This window comes from Parasteatoda tepidariorum, chromosome 8 (genome assembly GCF_982258835.1).
Source record: "Parasteatoda tepidariorum strain Cologne lab strain chromosome 8, Ptep-v5.0, whole genome shotgun sequence".
NCBI classification, from domain to species: Eukaryota; Metazoa; Arthropoda; class Arachnida; order Araneae; family Theridiidae; genus Parasteatoda; species Parasteatoda tepidariorum.
This window is the reverse complement of record NC_141762.1, coordinates 106,811,095-106,822,904: the sequence shown is the minus strand read 5'-3', so window position 1 is coordinate 106,822,904 and position 11,810 is coordinate 106,811,095. Positions and strand designations below refer to the sequence as shown.

The window sequence follows — 11,810 nt, the reverse complement described above, 5'->3', positions numbered from 1 at the left end:
TAAGGGGGCCACAAAAGCCCCTCAAGTATTTCTTTAGCTAACCGGGAGAGGGTTCTAGAAGCTATGTAGTTGCCTGATCTCGGTGTAAACGTGGTACAACGGCTAAGACCGCGTGCTAGTGACTTTCGCCTCAAGCGATGGGGTTGTGGGTTCGATACTCAGCAGAGGATAATTTTTAAAAATTTTTAAATTGTTTTCTTTTGTTTTTTTTTTTTTTTTTTTTACTATATATTACTTATTTAATGTGTTTTTCGATATATTAAAGAATCCTATACATAAAAATAATTTTTTTTATTTGGGAAATTTCAAATAATGCTTACAAACTCGAAAAATCCGGGAAAATTTGCTTATTTACATTATAATATTTTTTTATTCCTTTTAGAATATTTTCACGATAGTTTAGCATTCGAAATGTGTTCTAGGCTTAAAATCAAGTGTCTTTCATGGTGAAAGAACGCATAATAAAATAAAAAATAAAATAAAATGGCGGGAAAAAGGTTCAAATTTTAAGTCCATCTAACTCCCTTTATTATTAAGCTATAAATTTCGAACTCGGACTGAAAATTGGCCTCTATGAGCATAACCACCCTACAAAGGAAAATTTTTATAGACCTATTAGGGGGGCTCCAAACGCCCCTTAAGTCTTTTCTTTAGCTCACCGGGAAAGGGTACTTGAAGCGATGTAGTAGCCCGATCTTCGTGTAAACGTGGTTCAACGGCTAAGACCGCGTGCTAGTGACTTCCGCCGTTAGCGATGGGGTTGCGGGTTCGATCCCCAGCAGAGGTTAATTTTTAAAATTTTTTATATTTTTTTCTTCTGTTTTTTTTTACTATATATTATTTATTTAAAGTCTTTTTCGATATATTAAAGAATCCTATACATAAAAATAATTTTTTTTATTTGGGAAATTTCAAATAATGCTTACAAACTCGAAAAATCGAGGAAAATTAGTTTATTTATATATAATATTTTTTTATTCCTTTTACAATATTTTCACGATAGTTTAGCATTCGAAATGTGTTCTATGCTTAAAATCAAGTGTCTTTCATGGTTAAAGAACGCATAATAGAATAAAAAATAAAATAAAATGGCGGGAAAAAGGTTCAAATTTTAAGTCCATCTAACTCCCTTTATTATATAAATTTCGAACTCGGACTGAAAATTGGCCTCTATGAGCATAACCACCCTAGAAAGGAAAATTTTTATAGACCTACTAGGGGGGCTGCAAACGCCCCTTAAGTCTTTTGTTTAGCTCTCCGGGGAAGGGTACTTGAAGCGATGTAGTAGCCCGATCTTCGTGTAAACGTGGTTCAACGGCTAAGACCGCGTGCTAGTGACTTCCGCCTGAAGCGATGGGGTGCGGGTTCGATCCCCAGCAGAGCTTAATTTTTAAAATTTTTTGTATTTTTTTCTTTTCTTCCCGGTTGAGGCTAACTTTTAAACTTTCTTTATTTTTTCTTTAGTTTATTTTACATTATATTATTTATTTAATGTGTTTTTCGTTATATTAAAGGATCCTATAAATAATAATAATTTTTTTTATTCGGGAAATTTCAAATAATGCTTAAAAACTCGAAAAATCCCGGAAAATTAGTTTATTTTTATTATATTATCTTTTTAAATTTCTTTTGCAATATTTTCACTATAGTTTAGCAAGCGAAATGTGTTCTGTGTTTTAAATCAAGTGTCTTTCTGGGTGAAAGAAGGAATAATGGAATAAAAAATAAAATAAAATGGCGGGAATAAGGTTCAAATTTTAAGTCCATCTAACTCCGTTTAATATTAAGCTATAAATTTCAAACTAGGATCGAAATTTGTCTTCGATGAGCCGAATTTTTATATACCAATTAGGGGGGGGGGGCTGCAAAGGCTCCTTAAGTCTTTTTTTAACTAACCGGGAGAGGATACTTGAAGCTATGTAGTGGCACGATCCCCCGTATAAACGTGGTCCAGCGGCTAAGACCGTGTGCTAGTGACTTACGCCATAAGCGAGGGGGTGTGGGTTCGAACCCCGGCTATGGCCAATTTTTAAAACTTTTTATTTTTTTTCTTTTGTTTATTTTACATTATATTATTTATTGAATATGTTTTTCGATATATTAATGGATCCTATAAATAAAAATAATTTTTTTGTACTCAAATTACTAACTGTACTAAAATTTGGATATATGTCCAATTTTATTGTGCTTTTAATCGAGTTTATTAACACAGAAACTGTTCGTGTAGAACAGTTTCTGTGTTTATAAATTATTTCAAATATGGTGTTTTATGTTTTTTAAAGTGTTGACCACGCTGTAATTGGTCTTGTACCTGGAAGGTACTGGGTTCGAATCCCGCTTTGTGCATTGATGAAATCTATCTGTCCTTTTAGGGGTGACGTTGATTCACCTTAATGGGACCCACAAAACAGAAATAAACAATAGTGCCTGTCACGTGCCATATGTTGCCAAAAGTGGTGGGCATTGAAATAATATTTCTGAAAAATATTAATCTTTGGAATGTCTTGCACAGCATTCAAAGTCATCTTAAAGACTAAAATTGAGTCAGCTACATTTAAAAAAAAAATCTTTCTTGTGTTTCAAATTTCATAAATTAGAATGTCTTTAAAGATTAAGAGAATATTGTATTTTAAGTTTATACGATTGTATAATATTTTTATGCTCAATTGACTGAATTAAATGATAAATTTTATATTATGTCTTTTGAGCTAACAATATGTCTTTGTAAATCTGTTCTGGCTCTTTCTTTTTTTTTATGTGTCAATTTGATGCACTCTTTTATATATGTTACGGCGAATGACCGAAATAGGTGGTTGTTGACTTTCACCGGTGAATGTCGACAAACACCAAATACGCAGATGAAAGATCGAATATTTCGTTACATTCTTGTACATTCGGACCCTCACCGGTGTATGTCAACAATCACATAGTCGCTTTGGTGAATGTCCGAAATATTTGTTATATCCAATTTTATAATAATTTATTCGTTGATATTATTATATTTATTTGATATATTTATATTTATTCTGTACTTACTGACGATAGATTAGAAGAAACATCAGTGTTTGGAGTATCGGTCAAATATATACCGGGCAATGGTACTTGACCTTAAAAAAACATCAGTGTCGGGTATACCGGGCAGTGGCACTTAACCTTAAAAAAACATCAGTGTTGGGTATACCGGGCAAATGTAAATGTATGGTCCGATACTCCAAACAGTGATGTTTCTTCTGATCTATCGTCAGTAAGTATTAAAATATCGAATAAATGTAATTATATCCACGAATAAATTCATATCAAATCGAATGTAATAAATATTTCGGACATTCACCAAAGCGACTATGTGATTGTTGACATTCACCGGTGAATGTTGACATTTTCGAGACTTCGGTCATTCACCGTAACATATATCTAACGTCGTTGCCGAGAGGAAGGATAAAAACAGGTCTTAGGCAGGGAAAGAGGGTACAATATTTAATTTTTTGAGAGAGAACAATCATCAAAGTGACACAAAATCGTTGTGTTCTTCAATAAAAGTTATGTTTCACAAAACTGCGGCTTTTCTTCAAGTCAAGTGCTAGCTTCTATTGTTCAATACTTATCAGTATTTAAATCAAATAACTTCTACTAACGTACTTTTGGACATATTTTCTAAATTTAAGAAGTTTTTAATTAAATACAGTAGCATTAAATTCTAAATTGAAATTTATTTAAACTTTAACAGTTGCAGTGAAATAGTAGTAAGCTTGTATATAAAGTGAATTAAGTACCTTGGATAGATATTCTATAAAATAGCAGCTTTCCCATAATATGTATGTTCAAGAAATGATAAATAAATGAGATACATTTTCTTTTGATAATTTTTATTTTTACCTTTTTATTTATTTTTTAGTGGTAAGTAAGAGTACAGCATATGTAAAAAGTATAAAATAAGACAAAAATTTTTTTTATAAAGTTGGATCAGACAATTTGAAGCATGTATATTTTTTCCATTAGATCTTTCTATTTAATAAATAGGTTTAACGAGTTGCATAAAATAATGGCTATATGTTCTTTATATCCATTATCAGATATAGCTATAGTTTAAAATTGCTCTATGCTATCCCTTCGAAAATAAATTTGATATTGAAGTACATAAATGATTAAAACAATTTTCTGCTCCCAATTAAAAAAAAACTATACATCTATTTTCTCATTCTTTAAACAAGTTTTTTTTTTATCAAGCTTAGTTGTTTGAAAGAAAATTTCATTGATATTTAAAATCGAACAATTTAAATCAAATTAATTTAGATAGCGTTTTTATTGATTACTAGTTATGTATTAATATGTTGTTTTATTGTTGTGTTATTCTAGGTCCTGTTCCTGTTTTATACTAAGACGTACTTATAGAAACTAATGTTGGCTGGAAACTTGAAATAAATTGTCACAATTCTTTTTACTGATAAATGAATTGTAGTGGTATCATCAATGAAGAATTTTCTACATCAGATAAAAGTTGGATAAAAATAAAAATTATTATTATAATATCTGGTTATTGCAACTAAAATTGTCCGCAATATAAAGAAATGTCTACCTTTTTAAAAGGTTTGACTTATGAGCAGGATTGTTGATTTTTCAAATTCTTATGAAAAAAATTCAACTTTTATATCATTTATTTTTGTTTTGTTAAGACATATCTCTTAAAAAATGCATAGAAGGAAAATTATTCAACAATCAAAGATTATTTTCTAATTAAAGATTAAGCTTTTACTTCAATATATCAAGATGCAATGAGAATTGTGTATTACAGTATACACTCAATATGTTGAAAACCTTGTTATGTCAGAAAAATATTTTTCTCCTTGACATTATACATCCACCAAATGCTAATTTGAATTCCTATGTTGAAGAGTTTCTTGTTGTTGAATTGAGAACATCATGTTGAATTTATTTCTAAATAAAAAATTATTTCTATTTAATGCATAATTATTTTTGTCTCACTTTTAAAAATAAAATTATTGTTGTGTTAAAAATTATATGTGAATGTACATTTCTGAAGCATTGATGTTAATTCAATAGAAGGGAATATATAAATTCTGTGTAATTTTTGAATCACTTTGTATTTTAGAGTAAATAAAAAAGCATTAAACACTTATCAAAAATTAAAAAAATTTATGATTTTTTAGTGTTTCTTAAATACTGTTGAGAAATACATGAAGTTGAAGGTTAAAATAATTTGCTAAAAATGGCTTAGAATTACATACTCGCTCGTGTAAACATGAATAAATATTTTATAATAATTCATGCTTAAATAAACAATTTCCTTATTCAAAACCATTTTCAACGCGTGTGTGATTTAAGTTCTCCAACAAAGTCCGTCTTCTAAAGATAGGAAAGTAATCGCTATATTTTTTAAAAATAAGTGGTTGTAGTTAACTATATTTATAATAAAGTAGTTGTAATTAAATACAAAAATGTAGTTTTTTTGCACATCTGTATATGCTATATGTATATGCATACATATTACTTGCTACAAATTTATTATTAGACTAATGTAATCTGCTTCTGTTTTGTGATTTCAATTGAAAATAGTTTTCTAAATTTAAACCTGTTATTCTTAAAATCTGTTTTCATAAAACAAAGATTATTTTTTATATAAGCATTTAAATATTTGATGAAAAACACTTTGTATATAAATGTAACAAAATATATTTTTTTGAATCACTGTTTTTTTTTGTTGCCAAGATATCACTTTTGAAGTGACAATTAATATACATAAAAAATTGGGGAGTGTGGTAATGAATTGGCCACTAATAACATATGAAAAAGTATTTTTATTTAAATGAAATAAATTTAAATGCTACCGATAAGTGGAGTTACTTGCTTTGTCGAACACATCAAATGTGAAAAATTTGTGACTTCATTTTTTTTTCTGCCAACAAAATACTACCTAAAAAATATCTGTTATTTAATGACAACTAGAAAACCTTTAGTAGACTAACTTTAAATGTATCAGTGTTTGAATTTAAATGATCTTCAGAATTCTGAATACATATACAAAAAGTATACATTCGACTGAATGGACCTCTGATTATGAAGATTATTTTCCCAATTTTGCTTGCTTTTTTTCCTATTTAGAATTCTTTTTTTTTTTTTGATGTATGAAACTATTAAAATGGCTGTTAAAGATTTTAGATTAAATGGCAGTTCAAAAGGCATAATTTATATTCATTTCTAAAGAAAAATGCTGCCTGATGATAAATTCTTCAGAATAATAGTTTATTAGAAATTGATTACTTGAAATTTAATTAAAATAAGTTTTTGTTTCAGATGGACAGTGTTTTTAAGTCAAAGACAGACCAAGGATATAAATTTTAACAGATGTAAAATTAATTTTGATAAATCATTATCTGTTATATTTAGTCAATACTTACTTTTCAACAGAATTTCATGTGGCCCATTCATAACTATCAATGGCACATTCAACCTCATGTGTTGGAATTGAATGGGCTAAATTTCTATTTTTGTTTATCTATTATTCACAGTAAGCATTTTCTAATTCAGTTTTTATAAATTTTTCAGGTAACCAAATATACAAAATAAGCATAAAATTTTGAGCTAAAGAAATCAAATCAAAAATATTACAAAACTAACTGAAAATTGACTAATTTATGAACACTCTCGCCTATGAGGGATTTCCTGGTTTATGAAAAACAAAAGCGACTTTGTTTTGTTAAAAGCAAATTATTTAATTTGTTACATGCTTCCATCGCGAAAACCAGCACAAATATATACTAATTAGTCCTCACACTACAGGCTCCAGAAAAAGCTGTAATGCAAATGTTTTAAGATTTATAAATTCATTTTTTCAGAAATTTGGAAATTCTCTCTACATCATTTTTCTTAAAATGTATAAATAAATATTTCATATAAAGTAATTTATGTGAACACTCATTAGACTTAATATGCATTGAGCAAAATTAAAGACACAGTTTAAAAAAATAAAGCCCAAATAGTGGTTTGCTATTTATAAGTATTTATTTCATGAAAGATAAGAGATACATTAGGTAACATACTAAGTAAGCTGAACAAAATAAACGAATCACAAATTTTCAGCACATTTTAAAATGAGAAAATAAATTGTGTAGCATGGAGTACAGCTTAATTCCAGAAATTATTTAAATACTTCTTTTATATGTGCACTACAGGTCAATACTCTCAATTAGAGGTCATCTCAACTACAGGTCAATACTCTCGTGTTTTGTCAATCATTGTCTTAGAATATTTCTTATGGTGCAAAAAATTTATTACATGTCAAGTTTTGTTTTAGTTTTTCTCATTTTAACATGATTTTTAACATTATATATTCACAATAAATTTTAAATCATAAAAAATGAAAGTAAATTAGTTTTTATATCTTTAATTGAGCTATCAATGCTTTCAAGAATTAATTTTCTGGTGAAAAGCCAATCCCAACATAAGTTGTGATACAGTTGAATAATGGTGGAAATTTAATGATATGTCATGTCATGGTATGATACTTCAGAATTACACATTTTGAAAGTTGGTTCTTGTGAAAATTTTGAGTAACTTACATTCGTCAATAAACATATAATACAGGGTTTAAGAATATGAAATATTTACCCCGACCTGCCCCAATTTAGGGCATACGGGTAAATGTTTATTAAAATCAAGAAAACAGAAAAATATATAAAATACAAAAAGTTCAAAAATACGAAAACATTATAGAGTCTGATGGCAACAGCAGTAAAAGGGTTTAAGAATATATAGAATCACTCAAATAAAATAGAGCGAAGTATGCAAAATTCCTTATAAATTAATTTCATTTATGTAATTATGTATGGTGACTGAAGGTAAGAAATGCTAAAATAAAAAAAGAGGAATCAGGAATTATAAATAGGTTACAAATAAAACAAATTTAAAATACATGAAACTTAAAATATGATCTTTGAAAATAAATATTTTACTGCTAGCTAAGTAGGTTTGTAAAATAAAAGTAATATTTACAAGAAATAAATAATTCACATTCTCTGACCTAAAATTGAATTAATTTTTTTACGGAAAATCAAACTAGAATAAACTTGATTGCAAAAGATTAGCCAAGGGTCCCAATCCTTGTTTCCGAAACACGCGTGGCAGTGCCTTTCTATGGGGAAATGTATGGAATTAGGTTGCCGGACGCTCTTTCACTGTGTTCCATATAATTTTTGCTAAAAATAAATTAAGTCTTGTTATAAAAAAAACATACTCTCTTAAAAAAAGGAATGAAGCCACTCAATTTAAGGAAAAATTTAGGATGAAAACCTTTCACACCATCAAAAGAAGGCATAAAATCAAACAAATATTAAAATATTTGAGAGCTTGTTTACTTCAAGAATTAAAGTTTACTAATAAAATCTTCTTAAAACAACTAAGCCACACAAAAAATTATTAAAAATGTCTCAAATAAATAAATAAAAAGCTAACTTTTTAAAATTTCTCAATATGACTCATGATAACAAATTCTCTCACTATAGAATATTTTACAAAAAAATTTTAAGAAAAAAAGAATTCAAGCATCTCCCATAAAAAAAAAATATGCTTTTTTAAAATATAAATAAATAAAAAACAATATTCTCTGGGGAGAAAATTTTCTTTAAAAAATTAAAATCAAGAGCCCTAAACGTAGGACAAGATATACTTTAATTGCTTAAACCTTTCTTGCTTATTTAGTAAATGGTATACTTTAGTTACTTATATGCATGCCATGAAAAAATACATTATTGAAGAAAAATAAGTTTAAATCTGCAAAATAATAATAACTTAGTTCCAGAACTAAGATTTATTTAAAATCAATTTAACAGAATGCACGGATAAAAAACAGAGATTGAAGTTTGAAGAAAAAATTAATAATTAATTGAGATATATAAAAAATTAAATATATTGTGCGACAAGAAAAACATGCTATTGAAATAAAATAATGAAAAAATAGTTAAACAAAACCAATAAGCTAAATATAAATTTTATCTTTTGTTCTAATACTATTATTCAATCTCAAAATATAAATGAGTATAAATACAGAATGATAAAGCATTACTTAATATGGTAAGACAATTTATACTACTAATTGGCAAATGAAAATGAAATGTATTTGACTGAATTATAAATGACTAAGTAAATTATCCCCTTACATGGAAAAAAAGACATTTTGTTGTTAATATTTTTACAATTCATAAGCTTGCTATGGTCAATAATGAAATGATTGAAGTGGTGAATAATAAAATAAATACAGATATAGTAAACGTGACTTTATGCCTAATTTTTCCAAGTCAATAAATAAAATAAAACTAGCATATAAACAGATGTAGAAAAATGACTAGTTTAAAATGATAATTCACAGCTTAAATTAGTCACCTTTTTCTCCTCATGGCAGCGAAGGAATTTTGTAAGAGTCTCCCACAAATTTAATGGACGAGTAATTTCTATCGCTGATAAGTTCTTAATGTTTTCTTTTAAAATCAGAAGAGGGTTCTACTCTAGCTCGCTAGTCCTTGAAAATTCTAAAGCAGTTCTTTTCCAGCTATCTTCTCACTCTTTTCTCTAAGGCTGAGAGCAGGCTCGCAACTAGAAACTTTTGCTTTCCTCAGTGAAATAGATATCCCACAATTACAAATCGATAATTTGTAAGCTACAAATCGTTTGTGGTCGCCCCCTTTTACATGGTGGACGCTAGAGGAAGGGGGTTTGAACGGCGAGAGGACCACTCGTCTGGTCAGCAGATGGGGAGATAAGGAGTGATAGATTTAAATGACCCCGTCCGAGGAGTCTGTCGAGCCACACGTAGGCACAAGCCATTTTACATGCAGAAAGGTAGACCCCCTGGTTGGCTGTGGTCAATGGCGCGTGGCATCCATGTCTAATTGGTTGATATCCATGTCTAATGAGGGAGGGCTTTCCTACAACTTTGCGAGGCTGCTCTCGCCGTAAGTTTTATTTAATACTCCAATTTTTATGCCTATATATATTTTTTTTTCATAGTTTATTTTAACTACATTAAAGGCTATGCCCCCTTCTATTCATTGCCCACCAATCCTTAGAGTTTTACAATTTAATTACTACAAAAAAATTAGAAATTTAAACAAAGACACGATTAAATAAAACATGAGAAAATAAATTTTCATAAATATGACGAATGGCCAAGAGTGAAACTGTATGAAAGGTCACAGCAACCTCCCATCTTGCAGTAGCAAAACATGAGAATTTTTCTTTAGCATTTTCATGTTTTCTTTGACCATAGTCGAACCAAAAATGGGATAATACACCTTCCATTTAAACTTATTTTCATCCAGGTCATTTCTGTATCATTTTCTTCCAGGATCTCGTTTTGCAGTCATGTCTTGGAGAATATGACATTACAGTTTAAAAGAAATCAACAACAGCTGAAATTAAAATATATTTAAGAATTAGCAATATAATTCACAAAACATTTAAAATAATTTATTAAAAATATTATTATCAAAGTTACATTGTTTTTAATATTACAAGTAGCTATACATGCTTTAGTATATATGAAAAATAATTGATAGCAAATAATAGTTATAAATAACACAAAAGAACTTCCTAAAGCATATAAAAGCAATTGCGTTTTGTCTGTAATAAGGGATTGTTTTAAATAATAATCACACAAGTAAAATTCATTTCAACACGATTTAAGCAATATTTTAAATAAGCAGTCTAGGATAACAAACTTGATCTTTCACCCCTGAGTGCAGGATGAGGGTAAACTTTGAAATCATAATTATGAACTCCCATTTTTCCTTATTTTAGATTCTCCAAAAATATTTACTCTTATGTTTTTGTTTTACCCCTATCTATAGGTTTATTTATTTTGCTTTATAGATTACGTAGTAGGGGAGAAATTTATATACATTATAGGTACCAACTGTTTAAAATGAATTGTTGAGTTAATTGAACAAGAAGGATATCCATATTTAAAATTTGCTATGTAGTGATCAAATTGATAGTAAGTTGGAAATATTAGACACCAAACTTTTTCAACTATTAAGTTTTATCAATACGTAAAAATCAAACAACTTTTTTAACTGTTCAAAAACGAAATCGGTTTAAAATTTTCAGTGAATATAGTTGACTCTCATTTTTCTAAAGCACCCAAATTTTCTTTGATTCCAAAACAACTGAACCGATTAAACTTTTTTGTGACATTAAGAACTATGAATTTGGCAACAGAATTAAATAAATTATTGTTATGACAGGTTTGCTGCTCGGTTTTTTATTTTTCAATTCTTTTGCAAGTCTTAAATTTAGTCAGGTTAATTACGTCTGAAAGAGAGGGGTAGTGTCTGATTAATTTTATTTAATACTTCTATTGCAGAATCCATCAGAGTTTAGACATAAATAACAGCATTTAAAGAACAAGACAATCACAGGATATTACATGACAACATTTAATAGTTAATCGTAGCACAGATTTTTTAACATTTATTTTCTTTACATACAACATAAATGAGCTCACAGCCAACTGCTTGATTGGCGGGAGCACTGCCTACTGTAGAAACTAGTTGTAGAACTGTGGTGAGCAATAATTTTGTACAAAATAAGAGATAAACAGTATAGCAACAATTTTGTGCTTCTGTATAAACAACTGAAGTTTATTTAAAAATGAACAAAGATTTCGCTTTTGTAAGAGATAATAAACCTATGTATAGTTCATTTTGTAAATATACATCTTTAACCTTAGCTGATAATTGTCTTTGCCAGGTCCTGTGAATGTGCCATTTACATAGCAAATGTGAAATTTTTTCAAAAATTGT

The 11,810-nt window shown here is 28.6% G+C and overlaps 1 protein-coding gene across 16 annotated transcripts in view; it reads right to left on the bottom strand.

Moving 5' to 3' along the window:
* Window positions 1-6,994: 6,994 nt before the first annotated feature.
* Window positions 6,995-11,810, bottom strand: part of LOC147806647 (uncharacterized) — a 74,337-nt gene continuing 69,521 nt past the window's right edge. For all 16 annotated transcript variants that reach the window (XR_015428427.1, XR_015428418.1, XR_015428423.1 and 13 more), the window contains one exon: window positions 6,995-10,418. Coding sequence is in view for 1 of the 16 variants with exons in the window: in XM_087149211.1 (XP_087005337.1) it covers window positions 10,409-10,418 (10 nt within the window). In the remaining 15 variants the exon portion in view is untranslated. The remainder of the gene's footprint in view (window positions 10,419-11,810) is intronic.